Source organism: Nuphar pumila, unplaced genomic scaffold, assembly GCF_984573655.1.
Source record: "Nuphar pumila unplaced genomic scaffold, dmNupPumi1.hap1.1 HAP1_SCAFFOLD_764, whole genome shotgun sequence".
In the NCBI taxonomy this organism is placed as follows: domain Eukaryota; kingdom Viridiplantae; phylum Streptophyta; class Magnoliopsida; order Nymphaeales; family Nymphaeaceae; genus Nuphar; species Nuphar pumila.
The window spans coordinates 11,995-30,774 of NW_028323483.1; the positions used below are offsets into that span (position 1 = coordinate 11,995).

The window sequence follows — 18,780 nt, forward strand, 5'->3', positions numbered from 1 at the left end:
ATGATGCATCTGTCTACAGCATTACCGCATCCATATGGACATTGGCAACTCCAAGGAATGTCTGGTACCGAAATTGCTGTTATTCTTGATCTAATTGTGTTGGTGCTGTCCCATAAACTGCGCAGCCTTCCCGCTCAGTCATGCACACACCTCTTCTTCCGTTGGGTATACGAGCAAGACGGCAAGACACGGTCAGGCTACATGAAATGACATGCCAGGTCAGATGATGAGTCATGCTGAGTCAGGTTCTGGTGAGTCAGCCCGGTCCCAGTGCCCTCGACTTGAGAGCAAAGGTGCCACTGCAACCAGGGCGAATTGCCGGTCAAAGGAAAGGAAGCACCGAGATTTCAATCTACATTGCTGCATTGGGGGTGCAATGTCCATGAGGATGCGGTGGAATTGTAAAACGGCACATCAATTGCCACCATCATGCGGTTGCACTAGAATTCCGACAACCCATCTGCTGGGAGACCTGGACCCCCCACATTGCTTTGGGGTTATTTATATATTCCTACACACACATGCCACATCGCTCATGACTCATGTGCTTGCCTCGCCCGTTGTCCACTTTGTTCCTCTCAGGTGGAGCATTTTGTTGTGTTGTTTATGTGCTGTCCTGTATAAATCGATGCCAAATCCAAGTTGCATGGAGACAGGTGGCAGTGCTTTGCCAGACCCTCTAATCCTCGGGTCCAGATGCTCAATGATACATGAAAATCTGGGATAAAATGGGGGTCGGAACACATTCTGGCAAAGCTCTCGAAGGTGGTGTGGAGGGATGGCATCAGTCTAGCAGCATCCACTCACTCGCGGAGAAATGAGCCACCACAGAAAATCTAGCGGAAACCACCGTACGACCGCTAAATTTCACCGTCGCTAAATGCTTTGTTTGTCCCTGTAGTGCTGGTTCTGTGAGACAAAGGAGCATGAACGGGATTGCCTGACAGCTCTTGATGCTGAGCACCTTGTTGCACAATCCGCGTCGCAGTCTGACATCACATGAGCGCATAGGAGGCCTCGAAACACAGGGCATAAAACAGACATGCTTGTGTCCAAACCACAATCCGGCGAAGTATCCACACACCTGGGGTGACGACGACATTGTACACTAGAGGAATGCACGATATGTCCACCAAGTCGTACTGGACGCTTCCACGGGGCCGACTCACATCCTGACTCATATCCTTACTCATATCCTGACTCACGTCCTGATCCAACGAGTGCAGAGGCGGCGCTTCCTCGGGGTGCCAAACAGGCACGACCTTCTGGGAGGGGCTCTCCCAATATCGAGGAAGCCAGATCCGATTTTCCAGCAACTCGTGCTGCAGCTGTTCTGCAAGCGCGACTTCGTCCGCGATCGTAACGCGGCCAACCAAGCCGTGGGTACTGTCGCGGCCGACGGCTTGGGATGCCTCAGCCGCTGACCCCCGAGAGGATCTGCCCCCCGCAGGTTCTGCAAGACATGCAATGGGTTTGGCAAAGCATGGCACGAACTCTATATGCATGGTGTGTCCGGTTGCATATACCGGTCTGTACTGATCTCATCATGCTTCAGGCTCCACATTTGTGTAACATCGAAGGGTGTTATCTACGTTACGCGCATGAGTGACATCTATCTCGAGATAGGTACGCATCACTTGATCTACATCCCCCAGTGCCTGACAAAGCTGTGAACACTACCGGCTCAGCGTTGTGCCGAACTGTGCAATATACGGCTTGCCTGGGGCCGCGCCCCTTACTGCTGGGCGAGCAATCGTGAAGGCTGCGCAGATCAACAGCATCCTCAAAGGCTGGCGCCTCAACAAAGTGAAATCGCCGGACGCCTCTGGAAGTCGCCAATGCTGCAGGATGGATGGGTTGTGGTGATGGGGAAGAAGAAGACATGTCAGGTGTGTCAGGCGGGGTTCTTTGCAAGATACTGTAGTTTCTCGGGTCGAGATGCCTGAAAATACATCGGTGTTCAAGAACCGGGGTCGCGGTCATTGTCTGCACAGGCGCGTCAAATCAAATAGAGACGCTCCATAACAACGGAGTCAGCTTTTGTGGCATAGAGTGCGGCTATCCAACCGCCTACCCTGACAGCCAGACAAAGCGATTGTAATGAAAACACTGAATGGTGCAGGTGAGTTTCTTGTTAACCAGTTGCTTGTTCTGCGATCGAGTGAGCTGCTACCGACTCAGAACCATGAGACTGGAAGCTTCCAACCGGGCTTGGGACAACAACGAAACATTACCAATCATGACGACGACGATTAGGATGTAAAGTCTACCTGCTACTACCAGTGGCCCATATCTAGGATGACTAACATGATACCCTCGTGGTATCTTTTTACAGCACTACTGCATCCACATGGACATTGGCAACTCCAAGAACTACTCGGGAATCAGTGCTACCAGTACTTTCATCTGAGGCAAGCGTACCTGGATCAGCCTGACTGAAGATCATGAAGAGAAAGCATTTCGGTAAATTTTGTAATCATGGCACTGAAACAATCACGCAGCTTTCAGGTCAGATGTGGTCACTTCAGCGTTACCCCACTTCTGCGGATGACCCAGGCGCATGCCAGGGCACAGACAAGACCAACTGAACAAATTGCAGCAGACGCGCAACTCGATATCATTGTCATGAGTGGGCAATGAGACAGACATCGTCAGTCAACAGAGGTGATCGAGTGTTGGGTCTCCTCCCATCTGCAAACGAGGCCAACATATACGCGTGCTTTGTATGAGGGGGGGGGGCGGTTGACCAAAACAACGCCTCGCATGGTCATTGCGACTCCGAGACCTATTGCGCGGGCTTTCCAGATGGAGCTTCTGACATTGCGCACCTCGAAGAACCGCCGAGTCAGTCACTGGGAAGAGCCGTTGAAGTGTCGGCCGAAGACCCCCGGAGCGGTGGAGGGCCCAGGCAGCCGCAAGGGCCGCAGCCGCAAGCAAGAGCACCCGGACGACCAGCCGCAGCGCGCGCTGCAGCAACAACCACACACCGTTTGCCCACCCTTTGCGAGTTGGCAGCCTGCGCGGTGATGGCATCGGCACCAGCTGCGACCTTGAGATGGCCTTCAGGGCTCCGTCGACAAGGGAGACGGTATCGTTGACTGTCGATGGCGGTGCTGTTGCCTCTTCCCATGCACCGCTGGCAGTCTTTGCCATCAACTCAAAGCTCGTGCTCGATCTGCGCGGCCCGCAGTGCGCACTGAGTCATAGCTGAGTGAGATGTGTATGTGTGCTGCCAGGTGATTTGACGCGGGTCTGTTTTGCAAACACCACATCATTACATACTATTACATCATGTCTACAGATCAGAGCAACAATCGTTCGACACAGTCAAAAATCACATCAACTTCAGCCTGTGGAAACGCAAACGACCGCTGAGCTTTCTCTATCTGAATCGAATATGCAGCAGAGATGCAGCACTGTCCTCCAACCGCCCCCGCAGATACGGAGGCGTCAAGATGTAAGCCATTTGTGCCTCAAAACATCGAAACCTCAAAACCTCACCAGACAGATAGCAAAGGTATCTCTTGTCGCTTGTGTCTCAAAAAATCGAAACCTCAAAACCTCGAAACCTTAAACCTCACCAGACAGATAGCAGAGCTAGGCAAGAGGACAGCGCACCTCGCGAGGCGGATAGCAAAGACAGGCGTGCGGCCATCGTGGCGGCTGGGCTGATCCGGGTCAGGGATCCACAGGCGCTTCCGGTCAGAGATGCTGAGCTGGAATGGGTTGATTGAATCACTGGTGAGTGTGTCCCGCACATCGCAGAGCTCTTGGAAGTTGTTCCCCTCCAAGCTTATGATGTGGTGGGGGACGGCTCGCGCGGCTGCCACAATCTTATCTTCGTCCATTCCATCACTGCCCCCAATGCCCGCCTCGAAGTTTCTTGCAACCCTGCGCGGAAAGTGCGGCCTTTGTCGGTCACCTGAATTTCGCTGCACTAAGTACTTTGCCAGACCCTGTCATGCCTCGGGCCCAGATGCCCGAAAAATGCATGAATGTTTGGGACCAAAAACGAGTGGAAAGCCATTCTGGCGAGGCAGTGACTGCAGCACTTCCAAGCGCAGCAACTTGATGATTGTTCCAAGTGAGGATGCGGTGGTGGTGTACAAGATACATAATCATCAAAGTACGATTCGGGATGCCAAAGAACTGTGAGGCTCCACGAGTACCACCCACCCTGGCTGCGAATTGGACACAGTCAGCACTGTCTTCGCTGAGGATTGCTTCACCCACCCACCCACGAAGCAGGCCACATGGCAAAGAGATAAATGAACCCATCGGGTATCAAGCCGAATGACGTACCGTTGATAAGCATTGCGTGAGTCAGCCGGCGGCGCTGCCACCGCTGCACAGTCATCGCCCGGGCCGCCGAACCGCGTCACCGATGCAGACACACCCACCTCGGAGCGAGGCACGACTGCATCTCGGAGGCTTGAGGGGCCAAAAACACTCTCCGCACGTTCCCGCAGCCCCACTCTAACCGCTTCCAACCGCCTCTCAGCCTGCTGTCTCCGATGCTCGAAAGCGGCACCTCCCCTCGACCCCGGGCCACCTTCAGGCGCTGCAATCCCCCCATGCCCCGCCGGACGCTCCTCTGCCACCGGCACGGCTGCTTCTATGCTTGCGGCGTTTCCTGGCGCACCTCCTTCCATTGCATTGTCGCCCCGACCAGCAGAGCTCATCCCCTCCCCGCCATCGGCTTCGTTCCGATAGCGCGATGTTTCGGCGTTATCATCCGCTCGAAGCAAGTCCTCAGCCCCCCCCCCTCCGTGTCTGCCTGCATCTGCTTCTGCTTGTTCTTGTGCTGTCTCGAGCTCTGTTCTTGGTAGGCCCGGGCCTTCTGAAGCCCTCAAGACGCTCCCCCCCCCCTTTTCATCGCTTGTGGACTCGTGCAAAGCGCCGCGTTGGTCGCCGCGCGTCATGGACCAGTCAGCGCCGTTGTCCTGGAAGAACGGCGGGGCCGCGCTGTCAGTGGCCGGCGGCTGAGTGTCCTCTCCGGATGCCTGCGTGGGGGGGGCTAAGCGGGGGGTTGACGAGGCAGCGGCGCTTGAGCGTGCATTGAGGTCAGCAAGTATGTCTGCCAAGTCGATTGCCTCGTTGCCCCACGTGGAGGGCTTCGTGGAAGGCGCTGCTGGTGCAGATGCCTGAGCAGCCGTCAGCTTGAGTTGCCTGTGGACTGCGTACTCGTGCGCTAGTCCGTCCAAAGCGGCCGTTGCAACCTTCACTTCCTGCACAGTCAGAGCGCGTTGCTGTGCAGACGCTGAATACTGTGGCCCATCGCCAGTACTCTCATCATCCCAAAGCGCAAGACACCGTTCGACCAAGTGTATTGCAATGGATGACGGGCACGCGCATTGGCTTAATTGCTGCAGGTCTGTGAGATATGCTTGCAGGAGTGCTTGCAACACAATCGGCACAGATTGTAGCCGAACCCGAGCACATGGTTCTTCACAGCGCTTCGCCAGCCTAAAAACAGAGTTATTTTTTCAACCCCCTTCGCTAATAATTTTTATTTACAAGCGAACCCCCATTGTCCCCATCCAATTAATTAACAGCGAGGGGTTGAACCCCAAATTTCCTGCCTGCGGCGAGCCTATCTCAGCAGCTCAATCCGATTCAACAATTACCCACCGATGGCACCCTGTTGCGAAAACTGATCGTATGCAAAGAAGTGAAAGGTGCCATTGGACAGGTGTTGCTACGTGCCGTCCAGCCGTGCCAGTGCAAGTGACTTTCGCAGCTGCGCCCTTTCCATGCCGACTCCCGATCCTACCCCTTTGAAAACCAAACCTAAACCTAAACTGCAATGTTCTTTAAACGAGGACTTCTTTAGCCGAGGCGACCATGGGGCGCCTGCCCTTGGCCATGTCATTCCACACGTCCCTGCTCGCGGTCCTGGTCGTCCGAAAAGACCTCGAGATGACCGTCCTGAGCCTGTCGTTGCACGGGAAGGTGCTGCCAAAGTCGTAGATAACGCAAGCCCTTCAGCACCAGAGGTGGCGGAACCTGTGCCCTCAACTGTCGCCGAGCCTACATTGCCCCCTGGAGCTGCGACCCACCCTGGCAAGGACGTTTCAACCTGTGCAGCCAAGTTGTGGCGAAGCTCTTGCGCATCATCATCGTTCAGTGTCATGGCGGAAATGACAATGAACGCTCATTCTCTGGCATGAGTTTCATCCACAGTGACGCTAGAAATAGCTTGAAAAACAAGCACATGAATGCTGCCTTGCGTGCTTGGTCCGAGAAGGACAAAATGTTGGCAAACGACCGTCTCTTTCCCCAAATGTGGGGCATGTTCAAGGCCAGCGGCCTTCCCCGTTAATGTTAGGAAGCTTGTAGCATGTGCGCGTACTTCAATTGAGGTGGCTAGAACAATGTACTTGGCTATGATGTCGCTTTTGCAAATGCCAACCATTTCTCCATGTGTGCGGTGAAGGAGGGTGCTTGAACATGAGGTTTGTGCCATAAGGGGTTGGACCCCCATTTTGCCGTTGCAATTAATATGGCTGTTGGGGTTGGGCCCCTGTTTTCCTGGAAAATAAAATAATTAGCTCCGGAAGAATAACCCCCAAAATGAATCATGATGTAATGAAAAAAGGGGCGTACCTCCCTGATGCATTGTCAGTGACCTGGTGGTTTCCGTCATGTCTCCCATCATGTCCTGGTGACCTACAAGATGTACTTGATGTACTACAGGACAAGTACCCAATCCGTTTCTGAACTCTCAATTCATTTCTGATTGCCTAAACGTTTGTGTGAGACCTTTCAGCAGTGGGGACACCATCTCAACGTGATCCATGAGGACACTACGTTTGCACAAAGATCTCCCACAGTGTGAAAGTCATCGCCATGAAGTCGGTGATGCACCGTTCTGCAGCTTCTCAGCAGGCTGATCCAGGTATGCCGCAGGTGAAGGGAATGATAGCACTGATATCCCAAGCAGTACTTAAAGATGATGAATCTTTTTACACTACCGCATCCACATTTGCAACTTGGAATTGCCCATGTGAATAGCAGGGTGCCTAGAGCTGTGAAGAGAAAGGTTAGCGTGATGTTGTGTGAGATGTTGGCACGCAAACCTGATACACACATGGCTACCACACATGCAGCAAGCCTGGCGCATGTCAAAACATCGTCATCAGTCTGGTTGACGCGAGCTGAAGAGACGCACCACAGTAGCTCTCATCTGCAACCGCCACCGCACGACGTTCTCAGGGAGAAGAAGTTGCAAGATGTTCGCATGCAGCCACAGCGAGAGTTCCCGCGCCACATCGACCTTGGCATCAGCAGCCATGAAGGGATCGCCGCTGGGCTGCCGAAAGATAGTCCGCCGGAACGCAGCATAGCCCTCAGGGGCTGCGAGCTCCGCCCAGAGCTGCTTCTCGATGCGTGGCGGAAGCGCGCAGGTGTAATAAGAGTGACCTGATGCCGTGGCGGCGATCGTGCTGCCGATTGGGTCGGCTATGACGAGGCCGGAGGGCAGGCGGCGCTCAATGTGAGCCTCCCACGCCCAGTGCACGATTCGAAAGCAGAGGTGGTCTCGAAAGGTGGACAGTACGAGGATGTCTTTGACGCCGTTTGCGGGTGGGCGCTTGCTGGCTATGTCTGCAAGGGTTGGGTAGCGGCTGATTCGGCTCTTCAACCACGTCATGACCTGCTCAGTGCACAGGAAAACTTTGATGCAATGGTAGTTGATAGTTCTTGGAGTGTCCACTGTCCATGTGGATGCGGTCGTGTTGTAAAACGATACATCATCAGGTGAGCAGCAGGCTGTTGCGTGCATGTGGATGCCAATCCTGCTCAATTTCCCTGTCAGCAACATCAGGCAACAGGGGGTGGGTCAGCATGGCGAGTCAGCATGTGCGCGTACCAGGCCCCGTTGCACAGAGGACTGATGCTGCCGTTCAGCAGCCAGCAGGCTCTCAATGACTTCCAGATCTCCAAGAGTTGCAGATGCCAGTTCCAACAAGTCGTCAAAAGGCACCCTCTGCATTGCTATTGCAGCTTTCCCCGCGTTCTGCTCGATCTGCATCACCATGATGCGGTCAAGCGTCATGCGCCTGACCTCGTTCACACCTTTCATAGGTTCAAAGGCTCCATGGCTTTCAAAGGTTTCATAGACCCTGTAGTATGTCCCAATCATGTATGCATTGTAAGGCATATGTGATCTGTTCTTGTAACGTGCACGCGTAGCGCGTACCGTGTTTCAAGCACGGCATGATAGCAAGCCCTGCATCTTTTCCCAAGGATCCAGGGCACCTGTGTTGCACTGGTTAAACATCACAATGTCAATGCAACTATGAACTCAATTGCAACAGCACCATAAAATCGGCTGGGCATCTCTTGCAATGCTGTCAGATAGAGCGCTCGCCCTCAAATGTGTTGGCATACGAACTGCTTGACGTCTAACCCTGACACTGGGTACGTCTTCATTAGCCAGAACAACAACGCAGCTGACATCCCAGGCCTGGGTTTGACTGGACGACCTTTTCAAAATGGGTTCACTGTCAACAGCAGCTGCAGCACAACCTCCTCGAATCGCACAAACAGGATCAAGGTAGAGCTTGGAAGCACTATATTGTGTCATTCATATCACTACTGATGATAAAACTAGATTGTCAAAAAACTGTTTCCGAACACATGATGGCAAGTGTCCACACCTCACTCTTGACGATGTCTGATATGAACGGCTGGCGGGTCTCGACCGACTTCAGCTTGTCATACCAGAACAACACATCCTTGAAGACCCTCCCAGACCATCGGTGGTACGACTGCACGGCATCAGGGCTCGGGTCGGCAAAAAATCACTTAATGATTGCTATCAAACGCGTCAACTTTGTGATAGATCTTTGGGGCAGCAGGGTACCTAGCCCGGTGAAAAATGATAAGGGATGAATTAAAGCCATGCATGGCATCCATGGTCCCTGACTTGCCACATAGGGAACACATGAGTGCTTTACAAGTGCTTGAGCCTGAGCCCAGGAGGTATTTATAAGTGCTTATAAGTGATGGTAATGATAGCACTGACTCCCAAGTAGTTCTTAAAGTTGCCAATGTCCATGTGGATGCGGTAATGTTGAAAAAATATACATCATTATAATTGCTTAGCCATAGCCCACCGCAAGAGAGATTGAGCTCAGGCTAAGGCAGCGTGCAGGCAGTGCTTCGCCAGATTGGGTTTCGACCTCATGTACCCCCCTAAATCCATGCATTTCCGGGCATCCAGACCGCAAACCACACGGTCTGGCAAAGCGCTGTGTGCAGGTGAATGTGGTGGCATCGCAAGTGAGTCTATCATGTTACATCACACAGATAGGAGCAAGAAGTCGACGGCACAGGCCGAAAGCAACCAAGCACTTTCAATCAACGCAGAACAGATCATTGAACCTGAGCGGTTGGGACCGGTAAGCCTGCTCAATGATGATCCCTTTGTGCCCCCGGTGCAAGCACAATCGCCGGGTTATGAGGCTAAAGCCCCTTGGGCACGTCCCTTTCGGCACAACGGGCTGCGCGCCTGAGACATGGTGTGTTTCCCGGTTGACGGATCTATTCATCATCAGCACATCACATAGACAATTGCAGGAAATATTCCAATTGATTGATTCATTTATCATCATTACATCATATAGATAAGGGCAAGAAATAGACAACAAGAAACAACGACAGCACATTCGAAGTGATACAGTTCATTGAACGTCAGCGGTCGGAACAAGCAAGCATTTATTTATCATTTATTTATCATCACCATCATTTTCCTTTCCAGCCAGGAACTCCCATGAAACCGGCTCTACAATTGGATACAGACTACTCGCTGTGTCATTTATAAGGAAGATGTGAAGGGTTGCATCACAAATCACGCGGCATGCGTTCTGCCTGTGGAAGACGAATGCTTGCGGTGTCGTCACTGCCCACGCCAGTTGCCTGAAACCCCTGAAGACACCTAAGGAAAGACTCAAACCCCACTCATGGATAGTGCACTGGAACGATGATGCGTGACAACCTTATTGCGGCAGATAAGGGGTCCCCGTATGCTCCAATATGAAGAGGGTGTCGAGCACTGTGCGTGCAAGGGGGGAAGCACCAGGAGAGTGAAGAGCCGCAAGAGCCTGGCCCCCTTCGAGAATGGTATTGCGTTCAAGTCCTCAGCGCTTACAACGGGAACGTCAGCCAGCAAGCTAAGTATTGCACCTTGGTTGCGTCTTTGAACGTAGATACGCATAACGTCTGTTTCCGTAACCAGCGGGTTCTCCGCTTGCTGCAGCTGGGCGCTTGCAAGTGGCATCCGCACATGCTGCCCACCGCCTGAATAACCCGGTCACATTTTGATGACAGTACAATTGTAACAGGCTGATCACACAATAAATAATAATGCCCCGTGTCAAAAGCTCGACGCCATCTTTGAACCGGGAAACATGCTCTTGCTTTGAAACATGTGGATGGAGGGCACCAGATGGTGGCACCTGTAACATAATCCTTGCAATGCAGGCCCGATTTTTCCCATAATGGCGACCGCCCGAAGGTTGCGCAACAGTCCACGTTTGCAATAGAAGGGCTGTTTGCGCATAGGGTTCGCACCTTTGTCCAGAAGCCTAGTATCGGCGTCGCCGTCGCCATTGGCCGGAATGCAGGCATTGCAAATGCTACGGTAATTTTTACGAAGGCCAATCCGCTGGCGTGGAGCTGCAGCCTGTAAACTAGTGGACCGCAAGCCATGTGACCCTAGCTGCGTACCCTTAGAACTACATGGCACGGGATACAACATGCGCGCCATCGCAACAGGGAAACGATGATGTTTTCCTACATCAGCAAGACATGTAACCACGCAATTTCCCTCCGTGAACCGGCTGCCGCCCTCTGTCCCCTAGCCTGACAATGACATATTATCGTACGGCTCCCTTAATCATCGTCAGCGTCCCAGGGACGACAAGGCTGCATGCCAGTATGATAAATGTCATATTACCGGCAATACGAGCACATTGAGAGGAGTATGCACGACGGTCGTAGCTTGGCCGCTGGTGTGCCTGTTATTGTATGACTTCCGCTCCATGCGTGCACATACCGCGGCGTGCTGGAATGCAGGTCTATGAGCAGTCCAATTGGGTGCTGTCAGGTTCTTGTAAGGCACCAGTTTTTGAACTCAACTGCGTCAACTCTCTTGCGCGTTGGCTGTTCTCGAAGGAGCCTCTACAGTTGGCCGATAATCGCGATTGCCGATGCTTTTCCTTTGGCGCCCGTGTCCCTTGCACTCAGGGACTGGGCATGGGATACAGGAGAATATGTTCAAAAGCTTAGGAATTGATTGATTGATTTGTCGTTTCAGCGCCGACACCTGTGTCGTGAAGAGGCTTCCCGTATAAAGCCTGGAAGCGCCGACGGGCACATGCGGTGCGCATTGCGCATACGTCCTTCGAAAGCCTTGGTCCTATCGGTAATCAGCTGCCACCGACACAAGCAACATCCATGCTCGCCTCCCGAGTGCGTCATGCAAGTGATGTCTCTAAGTTCTGCAGAGGACTACTCAGATTCACTTGCTCGGGGGAGGTACGGTCGAGGACCCCACAATCCCCCATCCCATGAAGACAGAAGCAGCCTGACGAGCTCGCGTGCTCAGAATGAACATATAGTCACCCCCAGCTTGATTCTAACGAAGTACTATGGAGTGTCGATGAGGATGCGGAAGCATGGTCATCCTGAGGTACATGAAGTGTGACACATACATGTATGGTTCATCCTGCTTCACACGGCCAGTGTAGTTCAGTATCGATCCTTGAGAACGTGGTCAGTCTGATTCTGTCTCGCCGGTTGTGAACACAACTCAGTTTCGTCGGCATCTACATAATTTTGGCCAATCAACTAAGTGCTCCGCGGCGTCTCATTGGACGAGCCCACCCTTTGAATATTGTCCACACACAAGTCAATGCTTTCAATGGCCTTTCTGCAGGCCGCCGTGTCCTGGTATGAGGGTAGATTGCTCAAGCTGCCATGAGCGCAGGCTTCTAATGCGTCAACTGCATGCACAGGTAGGCTTCAGAACTGCGTTGTTTCCTGGACCCTGTGGAAGCACAGCCCATCACAGCCATGCCACTGCTCATGCAGAATTCTCCTCATGCTAAAAGCACTCCTTCCCTGTTGCCATGACAAAGGCACGGCTGTTGAAATGCGCCCATCTGCATTCACAAGTGCATTGCAGATGTGCTCAGCCAAAGCATTGAAGGGGTGTCTGGAGGCCAAGAACTCACCTTCTTCTGGGCAAACTTCGTGCAAGGCACACCACCCTGCAAAAGTTGACAAGTTTTTGCAAATCACCTACAAATCACTCCAACCTCAAATGCTTGCGTTCGAAAAGCATCCAAATCTCGAGCTCGACGCTGGCGGGGCGGTTACCTCTTGCTCAGATGGGACCTTGTGAGCGTCAATGCATTTAAAGTAGCCTTTGACGATCTGCGTGCAGCTGGACAGCTTCATCTCAATCATGTTGAGGGGAAGAGTCGGTGCACCTCATCCGGCCAGAACCACCACTCACACCAGACACGGCCAACTGCTGGAAACCTGCGCGATGAAATCCAGGATGTGAAAAACCATATGCATACTCTCAAATGTGCACGACCTCCTTCTATCTCATAGTAATGGCTTGAACTCTATCCGTCGATTGCGACACGGAAGCACGTGCTATGTGTCATCGTGTCGAGAATCGCTTCTGACTAGTCTCAGAAGGACCGACAGCGGAATGCTGGCCGCATCCCGTGGCCTCTTGTGGTGTTCAGCAACTTACTCATCGTTTTTTGTGCATGTGCCCGTTGTCGGTACGCTGTCTCGACGGAACGTTTGTGGGCGAACTTTATGCAGAGGAGCTTGCTAGGGTACGAGAAATTGAACCCTGTGTGGCTCAAACCCCATATTATCTCCACCAAGGCTTTAATTTTGAAGCCTTTTGACGATATCGCATCTTGAGCGAGCACCTCACTTCGTGGATGGTCACCCTCGGGACCTGGTGTGCAGTGCCTTCAAAGTAGCGACGACTGGTACGTTCCCTGAAACCAATGATTTTTCCGCCGTTGGCGCCGCTTGCGATGGGGATGCGATGATGCATGTTCATCGGGATGGATGTGTGAGCAAATGAGTATGGCATTGAACGTCTTTGCGATTGTTGTCGTTCGTTGAAGGCATGCGATGCACGCGGGCCAAACATATGGCCCGATCAGCCGCTGAGACAAGCGGAATGATAAGTCTCGTCGTTGTTATATGCAAATAGGAGTGAGGAAGTCTCAATGGCTCACCCAGCTTTGCAGGGTAGTTGTGGCACTTGACTATCACCATAATGCCCGCCAGTCCATTTGGGCCTGCCACCTCACCTGTCTCAGCGATTCACTCTCTTGAATGAATTACATCACTGAGTACGTCCATCTAGCTGGATTTTATGGCACGGGAAGAGCTGCGTATCATGTTTGGTGCACGACCCTATGCATGACCACTGCCTGTCGGTTGCTTGCGTTCAATTTATACAAGCCGCGCACGCCCTTATTTTTCGGAATCACCTTTTGTGATCAAATCGCGCAGTGTGTCATTTTTTTGCCATGGTTGGTTCACGGAGGAGATATCAAGAATGCGCGTAATGTTGTCCTGAGCTGGCATGTGTTTGGGGTCTTTGGACCCTATGCACGACCTCTTCTCATCAAGCCTATTCTGTCCTCTTCATGTATCACACGTGCTTTCAACCGTCAGTATGGCCAGTGATGTAGGGCTAGCTCTTGCGCTCGAAGCTTCCGTGAGCGACGCGGACAGTTTCGATCCTGCCGCTCGACATTGTTGCTGCATGCCACGCCCAGCAGAGCGTGCCTGAACGTGCCCTTATCTGCGTTATGATGCTTGTCTGTGAGCTTAGAGGCAGGTGGTGTTTTGGGTGCAAGGCCACGTACTGTTCGGACCTGACAACGAGGTAACGAGCAGGGAAGTGGTGCAGTCCACCCCTGCCCCACAAGGACTTGTATAGGGTGCAGTTCAACTTTGTAGGGTTCGTTTTCGTTCCAAAATTATACTGCTCTTGCGATCTTGGTTGATGGACAGGAAAATTAAGACCAACGTGCGTTATGGTTTTGACGGCAGGAATGCGTGGTTGTGCAAGTTTATGCTGACTAAACCCAACAGGCGACAACTCCCTAACGCACGTCGAAGCTGTGTCGATGTATGGGCTGCTAGGTCCCTTCTCGTGTTTATCTTGTCACATGACTGATTCTCCAGTTTCTCGTCATCTCATATCTCGAGAGATATCGTGATGTCGCCGGTTGGCTTCAAACAAATGCGCCTCATCTGCTCCATGCTCTTGTTACAGTCTAGTAATGGCACCGTAACTTCATACAATCTCGCACGCTAATTTTCCTTATCCTTTAGTGCATTGGCATGTGAAGCATGAAATTGCTTGCATGCTTTGGCATTGCAAGGTTCCTGCATGTTTTGGCGGAAAACGGTTTTACGCTTTGATGTCGTGTGTCCGAGGCGCTGCTCCGCGAGATTGTGGTGTAACACGTTTATAAACAGTGGTGATCGCAGCTACGAAGCGCGTCAATCAGCTCCCCTAAAGGCGTCGAGTGCGCGCAGATCGACGCATCAGGGTCCAAGCCATTCGCGACGCACCGCGTCAAGCATCAGACCCCACGTCCGAATCAACTCGCCATGCAAACCGAGGAGCAGCCTCCAGCAGCTGCACCAGGAGCCTCCGACGGGGAGAGTGAATCTACGATCCAGCCCTGCGAGGGTGGCAATGCCGCGCCCGCAATCGCCCTCACGAAAGCAGAGCCAAGCGCTGCAGAGGACGTGAAACCTGAGGACGCGCAACCTGAGGACGCGAAACCTGAGGACGTGAAACCTGAGGACGTGCAACCCGAGGAGACAACGATGAACGGAGCAGAGCCCGCAAAAGGCTCAGAAGACACTACACACGAAGCCGAGAGGCCTGCTGCACGTAAGCGGGTGCCAACCGCCGCAGCTGCAGCTGCAGGTGAGCAAGCTGAGGCCGAGGCAAATGCAAGGGGCAAGCCCAAGCGTAAAAAGGTCATCGATGATGGCTCAGTGAGCCGCACCACGCATGGTGGCGTCAAGATCGGTGGCCGCGCCGTTACGTGGGTGGGCGGTGCAGGCATGTCTAGGGAGGTGTGAAGCTCATGATAGCAATGCTGCTGCCGATGACGGATGCTGGTGATAATGATACTGAGACGTAATTCTTGATCTTATCTATGTGATGTGTAAACTGGTGCGTTCATGACAGGCTTATCTGTTCCGAGCGCTGACGTTCAATGAGCTGTATTGTTCTCAACGTGCATACTTGGTTGCTTAATGAATAATTTCCTGCCATTAGCTATGTGATGTTACGATGATGATGCGTTATTGCCTCTTGCGCGCGGCATCATGTCAGCGCTTTGCCAGACTGCGTGATTTGCGGGTCTGGGTGCCCAAAAATGCATGAATATTGCGGACACAATTGGTGGCTGAGACCCAAGCTGGCACTGCAACACGTTCAGGGGAGACTTGCCTGTCCCAAGAGTTGACGTTCCATGGTACCTCATTCCCACACTAGCCAACCTGCAGACACACAATTTGGAAGCTCGTTGACGAGTGGATCACAATGTCTCCTGCTCAACTTGCGTGTGTGTGTAGCTCATGTCCATCCTCAGCCACCTATTTCTCATAGCACCTGTTCCCTATTTCACATCTTAACATGACAACGTGACAATCGCAAACCCAGCCAAACGCAGCCGCGGTTTGCAGCATGCTCCAGGCAATTCGGCAGCTGAGTTCTAGGGCAATTCCCGTGGTTCGCCAGATCAAAATTCAACCCCCTGTGATGCCCTCAATATCCATACATTTGTGCGCATCTGGACCCGCAAATGCCACGTCATCTAGCACAACGACGGGTAGTAACCTCATGATTCCCATGTAACCTGCAAACCTTGCCAGGGCTCCATCAGAATGGGATTCTCCCTTTTCAACTTTTGCCTTTTTGCCTGTTTTCCTTTAGCTTCTGGCTTGCGCCCCCTGCTTTCTGTCCCAAATAATCATGAATTTCAGGGATGCAGACCCACGAAGCAACCTGCGTGGCGAAGCACTGAAACTCGCATGTGCTGTGTAGGTGCTGGACAAGATGGGCATCCCCCAACTGCGAGCCGTGTTCCTGAAAACTTTCATGCACCCAACAGGCAGCAACAACGCCGAGTGGCTTCGCAAGAAGCTCTCGCAAGTTCCGGATCCTTCCGTTGGAGCAGCCCGAGCCGCTGTGCCCCGCGCTCGTGACGTAACCGCTGAAATCTGGACCACAGGCACCCAGTTCAAGGGCTTTACTAAGCAGGAGCGCTTCCGCCTGCAGCAAATGGGGGGCAACTGCGAGGCCAAGGTCGTTGAGGTGGTCGGCAACGAGGGCGAGCATGTCACGTACGACTCTCAGGCGCTGCCTGCCAAGGCAAAGAAGAAGGGCTATGGCAAAGGCTCCGTTGAGCTGCACACAATGCAGGTGTGTGCTGTTGATGTGCCCCCGGCCAGGCACCGGCGCTCCTTATTCAACTTGTCTGTGGTCTCTCTGAAACCTCATTGCATCCTCGGCGCTCGTGTTCTCAAAACAGGTCTTTGCCGGACCCTGGCAAATGTTGCGGGAAAAACGTAGGGGTACGGTTCGAAACGCGTGCTGGCGAAGCACCGTTCTCAACGCCTCTTTGATCGCTACCATGTCGCATGTCTCGCGCCCAGATGAGCAAACCTTGGACACCCTCTCGGCAACCTCAGCACTGATCATCAGGCACCATGCTGCAATGAGTCAGGACATTCACTCATTGCCCAGGTCGTTGACCATGGTAGGCGCATTGACAAGAAGGCCATTGTCTCTGAATTCGGCGATTCAAGCGAAGTTCAGAACTTCGCTGATTCAAGCGATCGTGGAAGCCAGTGCTTCGCAAGATTGGGTTCCGACCTCCATTTTTGTCTGCAATATTCATGCATCTTCAGGCATGTAGCCGCAAATCACGCCTGGCGAAGCACTGGTGCACACCTTATGACCCTCGAGCCTCAGGAGCGTGTGCAGGTGATCGGCCAAGAGAAGTTTGAGATGCCGCCCCCCAAGCGCCTGAGGGGGGGGCCACTTGCCAACAACGCCGACATCGCTGCAGTGAAGGCGCTTGGCGGCTTTGAATCTGCAATGGAAGGCGGCGCGGTCCCCACTCCGGTCTCCATGGGGCCGATGTATGACCCCACCGAAGGCACCATCCAGCCTGCCATGCCCGTTGGCGACACCAGCCTTATTGCGGCACAGTGGCGCAACCTGGAGTTTGAGGAACGCCACCTCTTGCAGGCTGGGATGAACGTGAAGGTGTACCGTGCAGACGAGAACTGGCACCATGGCTCTCTGCACAAGGTGCGTGTGTTGTTGATATATATACATATAGTGTGTTGTTGATATATATACATATATATATATATGTATATATATGTATATATAAAGTTTTAGCTTGCGCGAGTGGCCGAGCCCTCAGGCTTGCCTGCCCCGACCGCTGACGTTCAGTGAGCTGTGTCACTTGAATGTGCCGTTTTGGTTACTTTGTTCGCTTTCTGCTTGAGCCGTCTAGTTCTTGCTTATCTATGCGATGCAATGTTGATGTATTCAAAGGCAACTTGATTTGTGATACTCGCTGTCTAGCTGTTAGGGCTGATATGAAGAAAGTTTGATCAACGCTGCGTTGATGAAAGCGATCCATTGCTGTCTTGACCATAGTACAATGAGTTCCACCGGCACGCAGGTGAGCTACCTAGGCCCGGAGGACGACCTCCGCATGTGCGTGACTATCTACTACTGGGAGCACGACCAGAGCGAAACGCGCGACATAGCAGAGTTCTTCCGAGGCGAAGCCAATTCCCTCATCCAGTGGCAGCTCCGGCGTTGGATACCAGTGTCGCCTTCCCCCCTACTCAGAACCTCCAAGGCGATGACGTCAGCCTCGCAGGCCCTAGTGGTAAGCTTACCAGCTTGCCAGGTGCGCCTGAATGTTGCTGTCGCTAGGTGTAATGCTGGGCTTGAATTTTGGCGCTTTGAATCGGCGCACAACCTCGCAGCTGACCCAGCGAATTATCAGCGGTAGATACGATCGTTCGTCAACTTGCAGGGTGCTCTCACAAGCATTCTCGACGTCCCGTGTTGACGCGGAGCAACATGGCGTCCAAGTACCCTCGACGCATCGTATGAACAGTGGTCAGCCAGAACTGGAGTTTAACCCTCATTTCTGCATGGGTGTTGGCAAAACCTCAAGTGCTATTCAAGAATCATGTTTACCGTGTTAATTTACAAGAGTGCCGCATCCACATCCACATGGACGTTGGCAATCCCAAGCACTATCTCGAGATATTTGGGATCATTGTCTTATTGTCGCAGGCACCAACTTGTCGTGGTATTGCAGGCTCCAAGAAGGTGGGTCGAGAGGCTAGCAAGAACAAGCGAAAGAAGTGAGCAGTCCATGGGCAAGGCAGCCCTCTGAGAGACTAGCTCATGCCCACACCTGCCCCAGCACAGCCCCGCAATCAAGCCACCCAAACAACGAACGACACCATACGCAAAGAAGCAGCTGAGACCAATCCCTGAAGACAGGGGCCACAGCCATGCGTGCTTGCATAGCAGGATTCCAAGACAGTGTGCGCTGCGCTGAGCTGTCTCCGCGCCAACCACCCCCGCCACGAGAATTGTCCTTATCAGAAGCATGGCGTTTGGCTGCGAGATTGACAGGCTGAGCCCTTTCATCGCGATCGCGT

General features: G+C 52.9%; 1 protein-coding gene across 1 annotated transcript; it reads left to right on the plus strand.

Annotated features, from left to right (window-relative positions):
• The first annotated feature begins 17,175 nt into the window (after window positions 1-17,175).
• Window positions 17,176-18,561, plus strand: LOC149809793 (uncharacterized). The gene is made up of 3 exons (XM_089994613.1): window positions 17,176-17,395; window positions 17,778-17,990; window positions 18,432-18,561. Exons 1-3 carry the CDS (start codon window positions 17,180-17,182, stop codon window positions 18,507-18,509), a joined length of 507 nt encoding a protein of 168 aa, XP_089850739.1. The 5' UTR covers window positions 17,176-17,179; the 3' UTR covers window positions 18,510-18,561.
• Window positions 18,562-18,780: the final 219 nt, after the last annotated feature.

Bases quoted from the DNA above. Each gene is read 5' to 3' on its own strand.
- LOC149809793 (XM_089994613.1), top strand. From the start codon at position 17,180: ATGGAAGGCGGCGCGGTCCCCACTCCGGTCTCCATGGGGCCGATGTAT. The intron at 17,396-17,777 runs GTGCGTGTGTTG...ACCGGCACGCAG, and splicing joins ACCATGGCTCTCTGCACAAG to GTGAGCTACCTAGGCCCGGA. The intron at 17,991-18,431 runs GTAAGCTTACCA...GTGGTATTGCAG, and splicing joins CAGCCTCGCAGGCCCTAGTG to GCTCCAAGAAGGTGGGTCGA.